The sequence below is a fragment of the Asparagus officinalis genome, chromosome 1 (assembly GCF_001876935.1).
Source record: "Asparagus officinalis chromosome 1, Aspof.V1, whole genome shotgun sequence".
Lineage (NCBI taxonomy): Eukaryota > Viridiplantae > Streptophyta > Magnoliopsida > Asparagales > Asparagaceae > Asparagus > Asparagus officinalis.
In genome coordinates this window covers 21,612,680-21,635,291 of record NC_033794.1, presented here as the reverse complement: position 1 = coordinate 21,635,291, position 22,612 = coordinate 21,612,680, and the positions used below count along the sequence as shown (strand labels likewise).

General features: G+C 35.7%; 3 protein-coding genes across 3 annotated transcripts in view; 2 read left to right on the top strand and 1 right to left on the bottom strand.

Annotated features, from left to right (window-relative positions):
* LOC109821148 (WD repeat-containing protein DWA2-like) overlaps positions 1-11,416 on the top strand; it is a 32,253-nt gene extending 20,837 nt beyond the window's left edge. Inside the window, exons 5-13 of the mRNA XM_020387343.1 lie at positions 3,152-3,251; positions 5,404-5,531; positions 9,001-9,070; positions 9,322-9,410; positions 9,618-9,663; positions 9,825-9,898; positions 9,996-10,069; positions 10,150-10,208; positions 11,035-11,416. Coding sequence (XP_020242932.1) covers positions 3,152-3,251; positions 5,404-5,531; positions 9,001-9,070; positions 9,322-9,410; positions 9,618-9,663; positions 9,825-9,898; positions 9,996-10,069; positions 10,150-10,208; positions 11,035-11,076 — 682 coding nt within the window. The 3' untranslated portion in view covers positions 11,077-11,416. The remainder of the gene's footprint in view (positions 1-3,151; positions 3,252-5,403; positions 5,532-9,000; positions 9,071-9,321; positions 9,411-9,617; positions 9,664-9,824; positions 9,899-9,995; positions 10,070-10,149; positions 10,209-11,034) is intronic.
* On the top strand, positions 12-1,577 carry LOC109821157. The gene is made up of 2 exons (XM_020387349.1): positions 12-794; positions 883-1,577. Exons 1-2 carry the CDS (start codon positions 286-288, stop codon positions 899-901), a joined length of 528 nt encoding a protein of 175 aa, XP_020242938.1. The 5' UTR covers positions 12-285; the 3' UTR covers positions 902-1,577.
* Positions 14,251-22,606, bottom strand: LOC109821141 (probable acyl-activating enzyme 1, peroxisomal). The gene is given in 4 exon segments (XM_020387335.1): positions 14,251-15,860; positions 15,863-15,926; positions 16,455-16,679; positions 22,530-22,606. Coding segments are annotated over 4 exon segments (1,728 nt in total). The 5' UTR covers positions 22,605-22,606; the 3' UTR covers positions 14,251-14,496.

Genomic DNA, 22,612 nt, shown 5'->3' with positions numbered 1-22,612 from the left:
CCGAGGGAGAGCAGAAGAATATATATTTCATTGCAGAGAAGCTTGAAGATTGCATTAGAGAGGTGAGGCCTCAAAATGTGATCCAAATCATTACTGATTACGCTTCGGCATGCAAGGTCACAGGGGCAGTTATGGAGGGTAAATTTCCACACATCTTATAGACTCCATGTGTTGTTCACACTCTAAATCTAGCCCTTAAGAATATCTGTTGCGAAGAATACAGAGGCTAATGCAATTGCTTATGCAGAGTGATGTTGGATTACAGAGGTATCCGATGATGCTTTGATGATTAAGAACTTCATCATGAATCACTCAGTGAGGTTGGCTATGTTCAATGATCATCCGAAGATAAAGCTTCTTTCAATTGCTGATACCCGATTTGCTTCATGGATCATCATGCTAAAGAGGTTCATAGTGATCAAGAGAAGCCTCCAAGATATGGTTCTTAGCGACCGTTGGAGTTTGTACAGAGATGATGATGTGGGAAAAGCACAGTTTATTAAAGAGAAAGTGCTTGATGATTTGTGGTGGGATAGGGTGGATTATATTATTGCTTTCACTGCTCCTATATATGATATGATCCGGCTCACTGATACCGACAAGCCCAACCTTCATTTGGTATATGATATGTGGGATACAATGATTGAGAATGTGAATGTTGTTATTTATAGACACGAGGGCAAAATAAAAAATGATCCCTCCTCATTTTATGATGTCGTACACAAGATCTTGGTGGATAGATGGAATAAGAGAAACACGCCACTTCACTGCTTGGCGCACTCTTTGAATCCAAGGTAATAATTTAGATTATGTTATTAATTCATTATTTTTGATGTGATTATTTTTATTAATAATGGCTAATTCAATGTTAAATTTTAATAGATATTATCATGAGACATGACTCAATGAGAATATCCATCGGCAAGCACTCCATCAGGATGAGGAGATCTCTTCGAAAAGGTTCAAGTGTCTGAGGAGATATTATCCTAATGTCGATGAACGGAGGGCGGTTAACTTGGAATATGCTAGATTCTCGGCCGCTCTTGACACTTTTAGTGATCCAGATGCTCTTGCTGATAGAGGATTGATGGATCCAAAACCATGGTGGGTGCTCTATGGATCCTCAGCTCCAAATCTATAAGCATTGGCCTTAAAGCTTCTTGTTGATAGAGGATTGATGGATCCAAAACCATGGTGGGTGCTCTATGGATCCTCAGCTCCAAATCTACAAGCATTGGCCTTAAAGCTTCTGGGCTAACCCTGCTCATCCTCTTGCTGCGAAAGGAATTCGAGTACATACTCATTCATTCACTCTTTGAAGAGGAACAAGATGATATCGACAAGGGCAGAAGATCTTGTGTATGTGCATAGCAATCTTCCTTTGCTTTCTCGGTCATCCCAAGAATATCAAGGAGAATCGAAGCTGTGGGATATTGGTGGAGATGCATTCAACTCATTTCAGGATGCCGGAATTCTTGATGTCGCAACCTTGTCTCTTGATGAACCCACCACGGAGGCCGTATTGTTTGCTTATAATGAAGGCAATGAAGAAGTCATCGGACTAGCTTTCACTTCATCTTGAGGTACTTTTTGTTTACAAACTTGTTATTTTGCGATAGATTGTTAGTTGAATTTTATAAATTTTCTATATATAATAATAATTTTAAAAAAATTCCTTGCCGTATCCCTGTATCCTATTTTTTTGGATTTTGTCGTATCTGTGTCCGTGTCGTATTCGTGTCCCGTATCCGTATCCGTGCATCATAGGACACCACTTCAGTTGGTCATAGTAAGCCCCAGAAATATGCAACCACACATACATAGTTATTCTTTCTCTCACACACGTCACAGAAATACACATACACCCACACACACCACAAAGGAATTAAATGAGAGGCAATAGAGGGACATAAAATCTTTTATTGCTTGTTCCAGTAAGTGATCCTTCACCTTCACTAAATTGTTGATATATGTTAAATTCATACTTCCATTCATTTTGTTTACAAAACTGTAGAATGCAAGGGAGATAATGCGGTGTCTTACAAAAGAAACAATTATCTGACATGTATATCGACCATTTCCTTTTACCATATGTTTGCACCAAGAATAAGATTTAAGCTTATTTTTTTGCATTAGTTATGAACTAACATATTCAAGATGAAGTCTAGTGATGTGTGTTATTTGTTGATAGCATTGTATTAGGTGTTGATTGAAGAAAAATAATCTCTAAAGTAAAAAGGTGGAGTGAAACTCTTAAATTTAAAGGATTTGAAAATAGTAAAGAATAACAAAGCAAATATCAAGAGTAGTTTTAGTTGAGCTGTGAACAAGGATGAGCTATAGTACATAGTGACAACTAAGAAATATGTAGGAATGGAAGTAATCACTTTGAAGATATTAGGTTCATTTAATGTAAATGCGGATGGTGTAGTTCACAGAATTAAATCAAGAGGATTAAAGTGCTTTTACCTATCAGAATATCTATAAAATTGTAAGAGGAGTTCTGAACAATTAGAAAGCCAACGATGCTTCATGGATGAGAATATTAGGCTGTTACGAGACATGTGCAGAAACTGAGTGTAGAAAATGAGAATGTCACAATGGATCTGTGGATGTATAACGAAAGTTACAAGAAGAAATGAATGCATCCACTAGAAGTTGTTCCCCTCCTATTGAAATAAAATGCGAGAGAATCAATTAAGATGGGTTGGCCATGTTCAACTAATGGCAAGTAAATGCACAGTTACGAGAAGTGATAAGATTATCGTCAATGGGATAAAGACGAGTGAAGGTGGACCTGAGAAAACTTATTGGAAGAGAAGGATATGGATATTGTTTATTTAATGAACTAGGAATTCTCAGTAGAACTAATGGAAGAATATAATTCATGTTGCTGGCAAATTGGGATGGAGGCGTCATTGTCGTTCTTTACAATTTCAAAATTGTTGCTCTTACAAAGTTTGTTGTTTACCTCTGGCATTGACTCTTGCTGGATATTTCTTAGTTAAATTCATAATATCTTTAAAGTTTAAGCATGATCCTTATTTTGGAATGGGCTAGTATTTTCATTATTGATCTTGAAGGGGAAAAAAGTTAACCTAGTTTTTGTATTTGCTGTAAAGTTTTGATTATTGTTAATTATTTGTTGTAGCATCCTTTGGTGGCCACTGGGAAAACATGACAAATTGATTAGCATTGATGAGGGAAATCTATTGCTGTGGAACATAGATTCTTCAACCAAGGTGGCTAAGGTACGAAACATGATTCCTCAAACAATACAGCTAAAAGCTTCTCTGTGAACTTTGCAAATCACTCTTATTTTTAAAGTTTCTACTTTCTAGATGTAGTATGTGGATGCTTGATTCTCAGAACAGCCGCATTTTATTTGGTTCTTCTGTGCTATTCTTTGTTCAGGGACTTCTCATGAGTATAGTAAGTTTGTTGCAGAGAAATGGTTGTCTTATTAATTTAAATGGCATGCAAAATGATGGCGCAGCACATTAATTAGAACCACACATTGTTGATCATGATTTACACAACTCAAACCGAATAACGATAGAATTTCTGTCATTAAATACATCTGTACAGAGAAGTCATCGACTCTTATCTTGTTATTCAAAAAAATTCACCTTGTAACATATTTGTTGCTTTGCCAAGGTTTTGGATCTTTTAGGAAATATCCATGAACTTGCTTGTACTTAAAAGTGATGGAAACAATTTTATTGTACTGATGAGACATCCACAAATTAGTTTATTTTTTCATTCATATGAGTGATTTAAAAAAAAAATTAAAGCATGACATTGTAATGGGGCAAATCTATGCTCTAAGTAGACACAATCTAGACTTCGTACCTGAAATTTCCATATGCTGCTAAGGGATATAGTGCCAGCAGGCACATGGATACTTACTCCAGAAAGTTTAATTCATTACAATTCTTGTACTTGAACAACACTCTTGCTTGGGAGCTTGGTTAACCGTGCTGATTCATTCCATAAAGTCACGTCGTGCAATTCATATTAGCTTTCCTGTAGGGTGAAGTTGGATCATGAGTCACATTGCTGTGATGATGAGACAATGACAATGACAATGACAATGCTGATGAAATTTGTATTTCTTGAAAGCTATGACCTATCCTCTGCAACCATAGATTTAGTACCTTGGGTGTCTATCAAATTTCTGATGTGGAAATTGGAAGCTTGGTTCTTGACATTAATTCTTGAAAGCTAGGTGGCTAGAGAAACTTAGGGTAATTGTCAAACAGTTTATGATTGTGGATCCAAAGGAGAAAGTTCCTAAAATTCTCTTAGACCAGTAATTAATCTAAAGGAGGGGTAAAAATGATGGATTTTATGGAAGATTGTACTCAATTCTATGGAATAGTGTCACTTTGCTTACAGGCAGTTCCCTGTGAAAAGCATCTATCGAAATAATTTCTCTTAAACTGATTCTGTTTCAGTTTTTAAATGTCTAAGTGCTTACAAAATAGGTGTCCATTTACTTGCTTCAGTGTTGGATAAATCTAACATTGATGTTTTGGAAGACTTCGGATGAGCATAGCTAAGAGACAAACTTAAACTAACGGAGTATTCAGATAGGAAAGAATCCAAGAGATACAAGATAATGAGTTGGTGATTTGAACTGGATACCCAGATGTGCAGAGAAAGGAGAACAGAAATGGGGGAATGAAAGAAGCTGATTAGCATCCTCTTCTGAAAGAGGTCATTCCTTTTCGCTTATAGCCTCTGCTTACGCATTCTAAATAAGGTCCTAACGTGTGGCAACCAGACACCAAGTTAGTAATGGCTGTTTATTTGTTTAATCCGTAAAAAATGCTTTGTTTACACAATGCCAAACTTAGAACCAATGCTTAATTATAAAATCAAGTGTTAAATAGAACACATTTTGGAAGTAGTAATCGATTTATGTCGATGCATTGTGCTAACTTGCGATATTGGCGACAACGTACCTTGCAGTAATATGTTTGATTAGACACTTCCAGCATCAGGTTTTAGCTTGTTCATTAATGATATTCTTCCTAGATAAGAAATGCAATTGTGGCTAAAGTGAAAAAAAGCAATCAGATATAGATTGCATTGATGGCTGAAAATCACGTAAGTCTAGGAGCTTCTAGGGCTGACCACAATGCACCTGGTTAAGTCAGTTTAAAAAGATATTGTAGTTGTTTGTTTTAAGGACAAAATAATATAAAAATAAATTAATAGAGCTGCATGGAGACATAGGATACTTGACAGTCTCGTCTCTTAGTCTCAACAATGTAGTATAAAGACTTTGGTGCTCTTGCTACCGCTGCTGCTGCTGCTTTTATTGTCACTATTTCCGTTACTGAGCTCCTAGATTTATAAAATTTTCTGTGAATTCTTATACAAGCTTGTAAGATGTAGGTAATATCTCAAGAATCTGTTGGTATGCTTCATAACTTATCTGGGGGTGCATGGGATCCGCATGACCAGAATGCAATTGCTGCAATATGTGACTCGGCACTTCAATGTTGGGACCTCCGTTCAATGAAGTACAATTTCATCTTTTTTATCCCATTCACTATCTGATATTTTCATAAACTGATTTTTCCGTACTGCACTATTGTCAGTGCTTGATATCTTGTTGATCTTTGAACTTGCACTAATAAGCGTAACTAATAGGAGGCTTCTTTTATGGATTTTTTTTGTTGGGATGTTCTAATTAGAAAATACTTACTCCATCATAAGATGAATGCCACCATGTTATGGTTATAAAAAGTTTGTACATTTTATCCAATCGGCAGTTTATTATGTTTGCCTAAATGAACACTTGGCATATACCTGCATACATATTTTTGTATGGTTATTTGGAATTTGTGTCTGTGGGTTCTTTTGTTTCGCTAGTATTTACATGTCCATGTCCATTAGACATTTTGTGCTATACAGTTGTTAATACTTGATCAATTGATATGTTATCTGTTTCTGCATATTTACTCATTTATGACTTGAAAGGACTCTTTTAAATTTTAATTATATATACTCATTATATCAATAGCTGAAGACATGTTAGGAACATCATATCATTGCTAATGCTTTGGGATACAATATCCGAGTCTCTTAATTCCATATGTAAACCCTCTTTATAATGAATTAATACTTATATAATGGATATTGATGAATCTTGGTATTCTGAAAGTGAAATTCTCTATGATATTTAACAATTCTTCCCACTGAAAGTTGGTGTTTCCATCTTTATTAGACATGGCACATTAGTACACCTGTCTTGGACTCTTGTTTGATAGTTACAGATGTTTAACCTTTACTCACATGAAAACTATACATGAAATAATTTGGGTCACTGAAATTAATTGTTATATATTAGTTGTTAGAGGCTCTTCTTTGTGGACTTCTCATTTCTCTCTTCAACAATCATTGACTCAAAAAAATTAATAAATTTCTACTCCTATGAAATACTGAGTATCTCAGAGTATCCATGTTCTTACGACTGAATTTTGGAGAACTATGATATGACACCATGAGTTAGAACACAGTGTTTGTGATTGTCCACTAATTGCAAGGTTTTGTAAGATTTAAGACCCACATTTTTGTGTATCATTTTTTGTGTTGAAAATCTGAGTCTTATGTTTCTGGCTGGGGACTCCGCTCCTTAGGTCCAATGAACGCTCAATAACTTTGTTTTTTCCCTCTGTGTTTTGTGTCTTATGAGTAAGATTTACAATTTTCTTAATCTGCCAAAGTTGGCAGCAAATATACAGTGCTTCTATTATTTTAACTGTGTGAAGTTAAATCAATTTATCAAAATGTATGTGAAAAGCACAGGAAGATATGTCCCACCTAATCAAAATACAATGAGTCGAGAGCTTGAAACTAAGAAAAAGATCAACGATAAAACTGGTTCCTCCTCTGTGTAATGTAGTATACGGTAAATATATTTTAGTTATTATACATGGAGCACTGAACTGTAGGTTTTTTGTCTCTCTCTTTTCTGTACTGGGTTTATGCACCTGAAAACTTTCTTAGTTCCTTATTCACCATCATATTCACACTTTTAATCATATAAATTGGATTAAAGAAAAAAGTTCCCATTGGTTTCTCAGTCCCTCAATTAGATTATGCATGAACTATTTTCTTTATTGAACTCAGTCCCCATAGTTGATAGAAAAAGTTCTAACTATCTTTATCTTCAATTTCCTTTCATCCTATCTATTCTATGTAAAACCATCAAAGTCCCAAATAGCATCTGATATATCTTACTTTACCTTTCTCCCAGAAATCTATTCATCTTCACTGTCTCATTTATATTGTCTTCATTTGTTCGTTTATAATTTGATGCATTCTACGAGGGAATATTTTTTTTTCTTGAACTTGGTCCTCCCATAGTTGCTTGAAAAGTTGCAATTATGCTCATCTTCAGCTTGCTTCATATCTATTCTAACTAAGCCGTCAAAGTCCCAGATAGCATTTTATCTCTTACCTCTCTCCCGGAAATCTATTCATCTTCATTTGTCTCATTTACATTTTCTTCATTTCTTCATTTATATTTGATGCAGACTACCCGGGCTTTTCTAGCATGAGATGCGGTTGTCCAGTTCTCTATTTCAATGAATATGAGCTCAAGAAAAGAGAGAGATCCAAATAGTGGTGCAGCTTGATTCAGTACAACCTTTGATCATCATGTTGGAAATTTGATTTTTGGCATTGGAGAAATGGATCAAGAGATGGCTGATGTTGGCAAGGAGTCTGGTGTACGCAATGGCAAAGAAACTGAGGTGACAGATTAAGGGGAAGGATGAATAACGAGGCCGATGGTCTTCATGTGGGCCTGAATATGGGGCATGGACTTAGGGTGATGGTGAGGCTGTGGTTTAAGTTCCATTTGGGCTTTGTTGACTCGGCTTTGGCTAAGAGCTAAAGGAGGAGATGGCGGTGATCAAGGGAGGTGGAAAAAGAAGATGATGAAATGAGGATAAATTTATCTATTTTCCCTTGTTTATTAGAAATAAGCAGTGATCAATTGAGGAGAGGGGTGTTTGGGAACTAACTTCTATGATTATAGGTGTGTATATAGAAATATGAAAAGGTTAGGGTGAATAAGGAAGTAAGCAAGATTTCTGGTTTCATCAATTGGGGGGAATTTTTTTCTATTTTAGTTTCAGATAGTTTATTTGCGAAGTACTTTTCAGATTGAAAAGTGAAACATTTTATGTCATCACCACTGAAGTCCATAACGATCTTAGTTCTTGGTTGAAAATTAAACATATAATGAAGTTCAATATCGAAAATTTAGTGGCTCCATAGTTCTGGATTTATACATATCAGTATTTATGTTCATTGATAAATCATATATGTTTATTTTTCAATGGTATTATACTACTAACATTATCAAATCATCTTTTTGCAGTTCAAACCTCAAATGCTTATAGTTGTTACCATATCACTGGGATTAATTAGTTTTGGTTGGATCAGATTGTCAGTCTTATATACTATAGCCAATGTGCATTGGTATTGGCTGATCATCCATAGCTTGCAAATAGTAATGTGCACCAGGTGATGTAAGCTCTTATCAAATGAACAAAACAATAATAATAATAATAATAATAATAGTAGTAGTAGTAGTAGTAATACGAATAATTAAAAGTCGACCTCTAGCAATCTTTAAAAAATCATCCATATTCATTTTGACAGTCAAATTTAGTTACCATGATATGATTACCTTTCCTTGAGAACCTGTTCCTTTCAAGAATTTTTCTTTGTTATGTATCTATGCCAATATATCATTTTGTGAGACAGGTTACAGGTATCATCGTCTACTTTTGCAACCATTATGTGGAAAAGATGTATAATACCTCTATGTCTGCAAGCACTGCATGTGCATCATTTCTATCAACTTTTTTCACTCTTTTTGGTCATGTTTCTTCTCTAAATCCTCTATTCTGCAAGTAATACATATGTGCTTGAAAATTTGATTCCCTTGCTGACAATTGGACTATATATGCTTAGGAAGTCTAATCCAATTGAGCACAATCATGTTCGGGATGTAGATTACAACCCCAAGCAGCAGCACATCCTTGTAAGTATGCTTTTAACTGTGTGAATCAAGAATCAAGAGAAAATATAAGCAAGTTACTATATCACATGTATGAAAGAAATTTCTTGAGTCACCATGATTTATTTAAGAGAGGAGAATGTCTAGAACAGTTTGAGACATTTCAGTATGTCAATACCTTCTAATTATTAGTTGTTAGTTGTTGCATTGAATATGTTGAAATTTACTTAATTTCCTTCAATTGCATGCTAAAACCCTTTTTTGATATCATATAGGTTACCGCTGAAGATGAATCTGGGTTGCGCTTATGGGACCTTAGAATGCCTAAGCTTCCTGTTGAGGAGTTCCCTGGGCATACACATTGGTATTTCCTCTTATTCTACTGTAAGGCTACAGACATGAATTCTTCTGTATGTAAACATCAGATTTTCGCTAGCATGCTACTAGCTTTACATATCATTTGATGTTTCTGTTTGCATGCCTGTGGAATTACTGATGTAGCTCTCATCAGTTTTGTTTACTGCTACACCAAAATATTGTATGCCTGATGTTTATCTGTACAATTTTTCAGGACCTGGGCTGTACGGCATAATCCGGAGTATGATCAGCTGATTTTGGTCTGTCTATCTCAAAATTTTGTTATATGGCTTTTATTGTTTATCAATAAGTTCTAGGCATGCTTATATAAGTGAATCGAATAACATGGGAAACAAGCTCGTTTGTGAATCTATTCTGGTGACCAGTTTTATATTTCACTAATAAGGGCTAAACTTTGTAGAGTGCTGGAACGGATTCAGCTGTTAATCTCTGGCTGGCTGCTTCTACTGGAAACCAGGATGCAAGAAATGAAGGGTTGTATGCTCTATCTTCACATTCCTCTAGTCTTTATTGTTAAGTTTTTCTAATTGAGTACCTCATTTCATAATTTTTTTTATTTGTACTTCCTCAGTCTAGTAGACTCGTCAACAAGTCAGATGGATCCACTACTCAGTTCATACAGTGACTATGAGGATAGTGTTTATGGTAATTTTAATTTCTTAATTATTTTCATTGAGCAATTTTACGATGAAAATTGGAATATAACTTCTGGTCCATAACGCTAGGTCTTGCATGGAGCTCTAGGAATCCAACAGTATTTGCATCACTGTCATATGATGGGCGGGTAAGAGGCTTTTCTTGTATTTGATTCCGGAAACTTTAGTGTATAGACTGTATAGTTAGTTTGGCTATTTTGATTTTGTAGGATTTTTGCTTCAAAGGATTACTTTTATTATACTATACAGATATATAATACATGCTTATCAAATGATATCATCATGTCTTTGCAAAATATCCCCCTTACGGTTGCTCCCGTTTGTTGCACAATTTTCATTGGACATTAACGACGGTCATAGTGCTGTGTTAAATGTATTTATTTTAGTTCTATTGATCCATAGTAGTAGCGGTCATGATAATTTTCATAATGTTACTTGAAAGATGTGTCTGGTAATGGGGGATGTGTGCTTTGTGGTGACACATTTTTTGGCTGATGTAATCTATTGGACTTAGGACATAGACATTACTCCGGCATTTTTTTGCTAGTTAAGACATTATTGTCCTACTTACTCAAGAATGGTCGGTATTGGTAATGAAAAAAGATGGGGATGTGTGCTTTGACACCATTTTTGGCTAATGTAATCTATTGGAATTAGGACATAGACGTTGCTCCGGCATTTTTTTTTGCTAGTTAAGACATTATTCCTACTTACTCAAGAATGGTCAAGTATTGATAAGGAAAAAGGATGTAATAAAGATTTTAGATCTGCTTGAAGTCCTCTTCTTTTATATGCTCTTACTAATATGGTTTATAACCATTCTTGAATTTGATTCTGCCAACTCTTTGGCGACATACTAGAACTGTGTAAAAGCTGTTATGTTTCCATTTACTTGTGTATTGTTTCTTTGGTTTTCAAATGATATCAGGTTGAAATTTGTTGTTACTGTTGTAGGTTGTGTTAGAATCAATTAAGCCTTATCTTCAGAAAAAATGAAAGCTTTAGCCTCATCAAAGTCATGGAGCAGATGGCCACAGTTGCATTTCAATCCTGGCACAGGTACTTCTGATGTTTTTAATGGATGAAGGTCTTCTTAATTACTTATTCCCTTGGAGAACCCACCCCTATTCTACAGTTTGAGTTTTTCCCGCTGCAGGGTTTTGTATCTTGTATTTTTGTGACAAATGTTAATATAATCATTTGCTAAAGTTTGAACCTTAAAACATCAGCCAGATTGTCCAAATTATCATGTATTCAGTGAAAAAATTTGTACTATTCATGTTCGTTACAATTATAATGTCAAGTTATAGATAATAAATCACCATTTTTGAGGTCTCGAGTGCGATTAGCTTTTGAGCATCCCATGTTATGTTGATTATTTTTGCTGTGAATCATTTTTATCGTTTTAAATTAATTACATTCCGGTACACTAGAGTATGGTGTAGTTAATGTAGGTGACCCTAAAGTCTGTATATTTACATGGGCAATCTTAAGATTAGTGATTGTAATTACAAAAGTAATTTGAAACCTAATGGCATGTTAATGCCATTATTTTTAGCTGATTTGGAGTTGTTAACGGATGTTGGTTATGTTGGGGTTACGGCTAGGGCTATGATTAGGGTTATGGTTAGGGTCATAGCAAACTGACTTTTGGAGTTAAGGTTAGGATTATAACACAATGAAACTTTAGTTAATAATCTTCGCTATAACGCTAATTCTAATCCCACATCTGATTAGAACCCTTGCTGTAACCATAACATTAACCAACATTTAACAACGTGTCCAAATCAGCAAGAATCAGCAAAAAGAACAATCTGTGTTATCTGCCGTCAAATTCTGGGGAGTAATCTCAGGATTTTTCGTGTATATAGATACACAAACTCTAGTGTCATCCTTACCATACAGCATGACAATATATAATTGATCCTATCCTCTTTTTTCCCCATGCTTTACGTGACAGAATTTAAGTAAAGGTGGTAAATTTTTTTTAGTAATTGCGGCTTTGTTTGCAGAATTTAATTTAAGGTGGTAAATTTTTTTAGTAATTGCGGCTTTGTTTGTAGAAACCAATCAGCCGTAACGCGCTAACTTCTGAAAGCAAAGGGCAAATTGTGTAAATCTAGGGGTGGCAAACGGGTCGACCCGATCCGACTCAACCCATATAAATTTTGACTCATCCCATATAATATCGACTTTACCTGACCCATCAAATAATTGGTTCAACCTGTTTATTAAACGGGTTACCCACCAACCCAAGTGACCCATAATTATTTTAAAATTTTCATGTACTTACCATAGAGTCCATGGTCAACTTTTTTATGATCCTATTTATTATTCATAAGTTTTGTTACTGTTTAGAAGTTTAGATTTTTAGGGTGTTTTTTGTAAAAGTTAAAATATGTGGGTATTTTTTATAAAATTTAAAAGTTTTAGGGTGCTTTCTGCAATTATGATTTTCTCATTGGAATTTTTCTGATTTATAAGCTTTATACCCTTTGTAGGTTTTGACTTTTGAGTTATTTTCTAAAATTTGAATTTTTAGGGTGTTTTTTAATTTTTCAAGTTGTTAGGGTGTTTTTTCAAATATAATCTTTATGCCCTTTGTAGATTTTGACTTTTAGTTATTTTTAAAATTTGAATTTTTAGGGTGTTTTTTTCAAATACCAAAATTTTCACGTTGCTTTTTATAAGCTGTAGATTTTATACTTTTTGTAAGTTTTCATATTTTTGGCATTTATTTCTGTAAAATTTGACTTTCTAACGTGTATTCTGCAATTTTAGAACCTTTAGGGTGTTTGTTGCAAATTTTATAATTTTCACGTTGCTAGTTGTAAGTTATAGGTTTTGTACTATTTATAAGTTTTGATCTTTATGCGGTGTGTTTCTATAAAATTTGACTTTTTAGATGGTGTATTTTGCGATTTTTAAACTTTTAGGGTCTTTTCTGCAAATTTTAAAATTTTCACGCTGCTGTTTATAACTTATAGATATTGTACTTCTTAAAAATTTTATTGTTTCTGGTGCATGTTTCTATAATAGTTTGACTTTTTGAGGGTTTATTTTGCAATTTTTAAACTTTTAAGGTTTTTTTGCAAATTTAAAAAAAAAAATTATTTTGCTGCTTATAGCTTATAAATTTTGTACCTTTGTAAGTTCTGATATTTTCGGGACATGATTCTGTATAAGTTTGACTTTTGAGTGTGTATTTTGTAATTTTTCAAGTGCTTCGGGTTTTTTTTTTTGCAAACTCTTAACTTTCAAACGGGGTTTTTGTAATTTATCGATTTAATTTTTCCACTGTTCATGCATTTCAACTTTTCAGTTTTTTAAAAATTTGACTTATTTTGGGTGTTTCTTGCGAATTTCAAAATTTTCATCTTGCTATTTATGAGTTATAGATTGTGAAGTTATTTATAGGTTTTTATTTTTTAGGGGTGTGTTTTTGTAAAATTTGACTTATTAAGGCCATTCTTTGCAACTTTTGAAACTATCAGGGTGTTTTGTGCAAACTTCAAAAAATTTTATGGTGTTGTTTACAAGTTTTAGATTTTATACTGTTTATAGGTTTTGATATTTATGGGCTGTGTTTTCATAAATTTTACTTTTTTTTGGGGGGGGGGGTGTGGGGGGCGCTACGTGCAATTTTTAAATTTTTTGGGTATTTTTTATAAATTTCAAATTTTCATTGTGTTGTTTATAATTTATACATGTTTGTACTGTTTTGTAAGTTTTGATATTTTCATAATTTTTGGTAAATTTGAACTTTTGTGGATGTTTTTTAATTTTCGAATCTCTTAAGGACGTTTTCTGTAAATTACAAAATTTTCATATTTTATGGGTGTGTTTTTATAAATTTTGAATGTTAAGAGTTGATTGATAAATGGGTGAAAGTTAATTGGGTCGGTGGGTTGACTTGTCTACAACCCGATTAATAAATTGTGTCCTTGGGTTGACCCGCTTGTGACCCGACCCATGTAAAATGACCCATACCCATTTACAATGAGTCAGGTCGGGTCTGATTAGCGGGTCGGACCATAAATGGCCACCCCTAATTGTGTTGGCCGTTACGGAATGCACAAATGTCCTTCCCGCTGGATGTTTGTGCCTATGTAAATGACTATGTTAGTGAGAATGGAGAACGTGAGTTGGAAATCACAGGTTCCAGATGTGTAACTAGCAAAAAAGAAAAAGTAACCGACTATTAAATGACTACTTAAACAAGAAATTACAACTCAATTAACTACAACTCCCATGTACAGATGGAGAAAGACAACAATCTGGTTATTCACTTTCAGAGTTTGTATCCTCTCCCATGTACAGAAAACTCTCAGCTCGGTTCGTAGACTTTCAACAAATCCCATCATCTAATATTTAGGGGAAAAAACAACAAATAAAGAAAATATAGCCATAAACAAATCAAATTTTTGGAGCACCATTAGTCTGAGAAATACTTCCCATTGCCTTTGCTTTCTCCCTCAACACATACTTCTGCACTTTCCCTGTTGAAGTCTTCGGTATGTCCTCGAAAACAACTGTCTTCGGCGCCATATAATGAGGCAGCGAATCGCGACAGTACTTCACTATCTCCTCTTCGCTTGCACTACACCCCTCCTTCAGCTTCACAAAAGCACAGGGCGTCTCACCCCAGTGCTCGTCAGGCCTTGCAATGACTGCCGCCTCAAGGATCGCTGGATGCCCAAAAAGCACAGACTCTACCTCGATCGTGCTTATATTCTCCCCACCTGAAATCACAATGTCCTTGGATCGGTCCTTCAGCTGTATATACCCATCATCATGTCTAACTGCCAAATCTCCAGACCGAAACCAGCCACCAGCTAAAGCCTCAGCAGTCGCCTCCCTATCTTTATAATACCCAGCCATCACTGTGTTTCCTCTGAACATCACCTCGCCCATCGTCTTACCGTCTTGCGGAACACTCTTCATCGTAACTGGATCCTTCACATCCATTTCGATCCCGGAATGATGAAGCCCCTGACGAGATTTTGTCCTCGCCTTTTCTTCTGCCGGTAAAGAGTCCCACTCTGGCTTCCATGTACAAGCCGTCGCTGGACCGTAGGTCTCAGTGAGTCCATAGATGTGGATGACTGTAAACCCCAGCTCCTCTATCTGGAACAGAACCTGAGGTGGGGGCGAAGAACCCCCGGTCATCAACGCTACTTTATGGGGAAGTGGTTTCCGGTCGCCAGCTGGCGAGTTCACGATGGAGTTCAGAACTGTTGGTGCACCGCCCATGTGCGTCACCTTGTGCAGAGAGATGCTACTGAAGATGACCTTGGCTGTGACTTTTCGGATGCAGATGTTGGTCCCACCCTGAGCTGCGACGCCCCAAGCAAGGCACCAACCGTTGCAGTGAAACATCGGTACTGTCCATAGATACACTGGCATTGACGTAATTTCATGCATGAGAACTGTCGCGATGGCGTTCAGGTACGCTCCTCGATGAGTGTAAATGACACCTTTCGGTTTGGATGTGGTACCTGAAGTGTAGTTTATGGATATAGGCTCACATTCATCAACTGGCCATCTGATGTCAAACTGTGGGTCGGCATTCGTGATGAGATTCTCATAGTCGATGTCAGTTGAAGGAGTCGGTGATCCTGGTTCTGAGATTACCACCAGCAGAGGAGGGCTTGCGTTGGATTGGGAAAGAAGCTCGAGTGCGCCTTGGGCTTTTTCAAGCAACTGGCTGTCGACGAAGAGGACTTTGGCCCCGGAGTGCTTCAGTAGGACGGACAGCATGGCTGAGTCTTGTCGGGAGCGCCAGCCATTGGAACGCTGAAGTGGAGCTCGTATGTTGCAGGGACGTTGGGCGCAAGAACGGCGACCTGACTCGAGAAAACCAAACAGGTAGCCGTTCAGAGTGACCAATACATTGCTGCTCTAAATGTTATAAAAACTTTAGGGCCTTATAAGTGTTAAATTTAAAAACTTTAGGGTATATGAGTGCTATCAAAATTAAGTGAGGGTAAATAAGTGCGAGTTTAAAAAACTTTAGGCCTTTAGGGTATTTTTTTTTTTTTTGCTACCAAATACAAGTGGGGGTTTAAGAGAAGCAGATGAAATAGTAGTGTATATAAGTGCTATTTAGCCAAAAAGAAAACTAGCATTGAAATTAATGAGACAAACAAGACCGAGAAAGAAAATGGCAAACTAAACCACAACAAAAACAAACTATTTACAGAAGCACATATTAGTTTCTTTTTCTCCACAATTCAGTTTTCTTCATAGTGAATCACATTGCCCCTTAATACACACGCAAAAGCTAACAAATCAAAATATTCTTTAAAAAAACCCAAAACTCCAAAAATTATCAACAAAAAAAAATTACAAACAAGAGATAGAGAGGATCTTACAACATCTTGGCGAGATATCCCCAATTGGGTGAGGGCGGACGCGAGGCGGAGGCAACGTCCATGGGTTTCCCTCCACGTGTACGTACGAGAGCCGTAGATTACAGCAGGGCGATCAGAGCAGACGATGGCGGCGCGCTCGAGAAAGCTGAGGGGAGTTAGGGGGACGTAGTTGGCGGGGCTACAGACTATACCTTCTTCTTCCTCTTCTCTCTTAGTATCAGTGTACTGATTGAGCGAACCAAATATGTATTAGTACGGGTAGTAATCGATCGAATGGAATGAATATTAAGGTGTTTGTATTTGTATTTGTTTAAAATTAACGAATTCGAATGCGGACTCTAATATTCATATATTTAGATTTTCGAATTCGAACTGGAATACTTGGATTTTGATAAATATATATGAATATTCACAAATATTTATTGAATATCAAAGTACATTTATTTCGCTAAAGAATTTGATTTTCAAACAGTATTAAAATTCATAAATAAAAATTATTCTTTTATAATATATGATGTTTATATATTTAAGTTAAAATTTTAATTAAAAATCAGATGTAAGATTATGTAAGTCTTAAAATCAGTATATAGAACTTAAGTAGAAATGGTAAGTGGGTTAAAAATATGACATCATATGTGCAATGATACATCTGGTTAAATTCTATTCGTTAGTAAACTCGAATAGAATATATGATAGACAAACGAATCGAATATACATCTAGTTAAATTCTATCGTTAGTAAACTCGAATACTAAAAAATATTTATTTAGTGGTAAATGAACTATCGAATCGAATATGACCGGATAGTTATTCGAAAAATTATCAAACTATTTATAATTATTTGGTTCATTTCCATCACTAATACTAGAGACAAGTGTGTGGGGGTAAACCAAGAGATCTGTAACCAAAGTATAGAATTATGAGCACTGATAACTATATGAGAGAAAAGCGTGAGCTCCAACATTTTGAGCTTTTTCAAAATTGATGACTCGTGAAGGGAGTAGTTTAAAATAGTGGAGTGCAGTTAAAGGTTTCTGTCAACTTAAACCCTATTTTTTTCTAATACATCTTCAAATCTATGAGTTGTTTTTAATTACATCCTTAAATCTATTAAATTATCCTAATAGACCTTGAATTAGTTCTTAGTTTAATTAATTCTTTATTTTAGCAATTTGTCTTTTCCGATATTAGTCCCTTAATTCTTACATATTTTCAGTAGTCTCTCAAATCATTGAAATAAAATTATTCCCTTAAATTATTGAAATTCCTAGTTGAATTGGGGGACAAATTTGGAAATATCATAAGAATTGGGGACCTAATAACAAATTTAATAACTTGAAGGACTAATTTAAAAATAGTTTAAGCATTATTGGGGGAACTGCTTATATTTTTCAACGATTTGAGGGATTGATTTCAAAATATTAAAGATTTAGGCAATGAAAATGTTGGGATTTTTGGATCTCGCAAAAACCTCGAAAAGCCACCAAACACAACAAATAAAATCACACAAAATTTAACGTGGAAAACCCTCAATAGAGAAAAACCACAGGGTCAAAATCAATTCACTATCACCTCCAAATTACAATCTGTTGCACATACAAAGCCTGTCAAACCCTCTCTCTCACAATACCCTTGAACCCGGGTACACCCTCTAAAACCTTGATTACAAGAATATTGTCTCTCTCCTTCTCTCTACTCTAAACCCTAGAATAGGAGGCCTTGTTTAAAGACACCCCTGACTTGCCCGCCAAGTTAACTTGGTCTTTACGAAAACTACTAGGATTGAGCCTAGCATTCAAACCCGTATCCGATTTGGAGTTTGAGTTGGTACCCAACATATCCTCCCTCAACGAAAAATCTCCAAGTGTCTCATCGGCTTCAGAAAAACTCACTCTCTTCATCTTGTTCTTCACCTCTCCCTTGTGGACAAAAGTCTGAGAAGAGTAATCTACACTATTAACGGATCGTCCATCTAAATAGCAAATATGATTGCTATTCTTCCTCCCTCACAAAATCAAATCACCATCTTTATACACTTTACACCACTCTCCTTTACCCACATACTTGTACCCACGCGATGCCATCTCACCTAACAAAATTAAATTAGCACCACATGTTGGCACATATCTCACATGATGAAGAATTCCGACCTTCCCAGTGTGAAGCTTGTGGCGAGCACTTCCAACACCTTCAACCTTCATCTTCTCGTTGTTTCCAACAATCACGTCGTCAAATTCTTCGTCTGTCTTTAATGTGTTAAAATAATTTTTGTTGTTGCAAACGTGCATAAAGGCTGCAGAATCTAACACCCAGGTGTTACTTGCATCAGTACCTATACTCTGCATCAATAACATCACATCTTCATCACACACAATCACTGAGGAGTTCGCATTATTCCTATTTTCTTAAAGCTTCATCTGTCTAATACTCTTCAAATCATCACGCATCTGGGAACATCTGAACTGAATGTGACCATTCTCTCCGTAATAATAGCATTCCTTTTCGCTGTCGTCTCGGGCTCGAGATTTTGACCTTCCTCGATAACTGTCACATCTCCCCTTACTCCTCCCTCGATTAGAACCTTTAAAAGCTAGTGCGCTCTTACCACCTTTAGATGCGCTCTCCTTTCCCATTATTCTTTCATTCTCACGTAAGAGTGGTGTCACATCGTCGAACTTCAAAGTCTGCTTCTTTGCAATTATCGTTTGAACTAATGGTTTGTACGACTTCGGTAACAACGACAATAGGAGTAGCACTTGCTCTTTTTTTTAATCTCCTCATAAATATTCATAAGTTGGCAAACTAGCTGATTAAAGGTATTGATGTGATCTTGAATTGCATTACCTTCTTCCATCTTTAACGAATAAAGCTTCATCCTCAAACACAATTGGTTGGTCATCGACCTTGACGCATAAATCCTCTCGAGCCTTTCCCACAGCCCCCTTGGTGTGGTCTCTTGCATAACATTATATTTGATCTCGGGGACGAGTGCCAAACGAATTGTGCTAACCATCCTCTTTTGCATGGAACTCCATTCAGCATCATTCAATCCTTCAGGTTTCTTCTCCTCCAAAGCTTGATCAACACCCTGCTGCACAAGAATATCTTGAACCGTGCACTGCCATACTGTAAAATTTGTCTTATCATTGAATGGCGGGATATCGAACTTCGGACCTAAAGAAGTCATCCTCTAACCACAATCAAAATTCAAATCAGTCACTGTAGAGATTAAATTTGATAAAACCGACGTCAAAAACGAACCCAGCATGTCGAAAAACCTTAGGAACGACTCTTGGATCACCAAAATCCGCCTTCAAATCCTCGATCAAAATACAAATTAATCTCAACCGTCGGATCTGTGTGAACAGTACCCCTGCTACCGTGCTGTCGCTACAGTAACTTTTTTTTGCCGATGTCGAACACTGTGATTCGACCGCTGACGCCTTCACGAATCGCGCACCGATCAAACCTCTACGAACCGTCGAACCCCGCTCTGATACCACTTGTTGGGATTTTTAGATCTCGCAAAAACCCCGAAAAGCCACCAAACGTAACAAAAAAAAATCACACAAAATTTAACGTGGAAAACCCTCAACAGAGAAAAACCACGGAATCAAAATCAATCCACTATCACCTCCAAATTATAATCTTTTGCACGGACAAAGACTGCCAAACCCTCTCTCTCACAATACCATTGAACCCGGTTACACCCTCTAAAACCTTGATTACAAGAATATTATCTCTCTCCTTCTCTCTACACTAAATCCTAGAATATGAGGCATTATTTAAAGACACCCGTGACTTGTCCGTCAAGTTAACTTGGCCTCTACGAAAAACTACTAAGATTGGGCCTAGCCTTCAAACCCGCATCCAACTTGAAGTTTGAGTTGATACCCAACATAAAATAATTAAGAAATCCCTACTAATTTACCTTCTCTCTAATTTTTTAATATAATACTAGTACCGCAGTGCATACCATACATGCATGACATAAAAAGATGAGAGAATTTTCAGCTTGATTTTTGCAAACTTGAGAGCAGTTACATTGATTCTTCCAAGTATTGGGCATTTTCACTGTATTATTGTTATTATTATTATTATTATTATTTTGACAAGTTTAAGAGTGTCTTTTTAAGTGTGAGGGCGTTTTTCCAGAGAGCAAATATAACTAAACTTTCTATATATCATCAGAAATTTACTTTCTTGTATCATCAGAAATTTACTTTCTTGATAGGATTGACACCATTACATTAAATATAGCTCTTGTACTTTTAATTTATAATTAAAAATAAATCGCAATCATCCATTATTTTATTTATTTATTTTGTAGTGAAAAGAATATGATTTCCTTTTGAATATTTATCATACAAATTTCAAGAGTTCCATTCAACCTCCTTCATTTCCTCCTCTAGCCATGAGAAATAAGTACCTACTAAAGGCTAAAGATCAGCACGAAGAATAATTGCAGGTTCATTGACTTTACTAGTCTGACTTCTACACAACAAGCAAAATAAACTAATATTATTATATGAATCAAGAAGCGTTACCCAATGTTACTGAGTTATCAAAATAAATAAAATAAAATAAAATAAAATAAAAGCGACGTCTCTTTTTCACGTCATATGATCCATATTCAAAAGGAACGTGATCTTTCGTGACCGTTTTATATACGCAATTAATATCTTATCCTATCTATCATTATTCGTTAAACCGCTGATATTAATTGATAACATGTGCGGTTCATAAATAAATCACAACATACTTAATAAACGTTAATTGCAGATAGATCCCCTTAGTATCACTGTTTGAAGTTTGATATCTATAATTCTACTTTTGCAAATAGACCTATTGAGTGAAATTTTTTTTTTTGGCTTTTCCACTGCTAGAGGAAGAGGTTTTTTCTAATAACAAATAGACCTCTTGAATAAATAGTAAAAGTAATTCGTTCATGGGGTTTTCCGTAAAAACAAAAATCAGAGGGATAGTAAATTCAATTAATCCGAAATTTAAATAAACTTACACTACTTGAGCTAATTGCCAAAAAAACGCAGCCACAATAAAACAAACAGTACGCATATAATAAGCTTAAAAGAAAGAAATATCCAAAAGTAAAGAAAAAAAAGTACGTACACAAGATAAATATTGTCATGGTTTTGAATTGCAGCTAACTGCCATATCCCTCATGAGACGATAGGTGTTATTAAAAATAAACAGTTAGTGGGGTTACAAGTATAGCTAGCGATAAATGCTAATAATGAGAGTTGAGAGGTAATAAATGCTATTGAGCAAATAAGGAGCAAAAGGAGTCCTATTTGCAATTTATCAAATACCTATAATAGAATGGATGTACGACAACACTACTTTAGAACATTCAATAATCGGAAAATAGATAAGGAAATTCAATTTCTAAGACAAGGACGTGTTTGGTTGCCTCTTTTAGAGGAGAAAATGATATAAAAGCCTGTCAAAAGTTTCACTGATTTGGACTTTGATACCCTAGTAATTAATGCCCTCACCTTTACAGCCTCTTTGGATGGAGATGACTAGCTAGCAAGGAGGGGTAGGGAGATTGAAATTGAAGAGAGGTGGGAAATCACTTTCCATTTGTCTCCTACCAATATTTGATTTCTCCCTTGCTTTTCCAAATTCGAACGGAACGGAGGTGGAAGATAAACTACTAATTAAAAGTATGAAAGGATTAAGGGGCTAATTGATATCTTTGGCAATCTCTCAATCACAACGTTATATTTTTCATCACATCCTCTGTTTTCCTTTTTCGCCTTCCCTTCTGCTAGTGATCTTCCAAGAGAGTGCTATGAGAAATTGATTCCTTACGATAGCCGATGGTCTAATTAACTAGCTAGAATCCCAAGAAAGTAACACATGTCAACTTGTCTCATAATTAATCCAATGAATTTTGGTCCAAAAGGAGTAGCCTAAAACTAATGACCAAACTCCATCCGATTAAAGAGTTTTGGAGTATTTTTCAGGTGATTTAAATCTTAGTATGAAAATGGGTTTTTCTTTTAATTTTTTTGAAAAAAAAAAAGCGGAGGCATACAAAGATCTAACCAACCTCAAACTCCCTAGCGTCTTCGGAGATCGATGCAGCCACAGACTGATCAGGCTGATCTCCGGCAGCATGCAGCATGGTTTCCG

Bases quoted from the DNA above. Each gene is read 5' to 3' on its own strand.
- LOC109821157 (XM_020387349.1), top strand. From the start codon at position 286: ATGATTAAGAACTTCATCATGAATCACTCAGTGAGGTTGGCTATGTTC.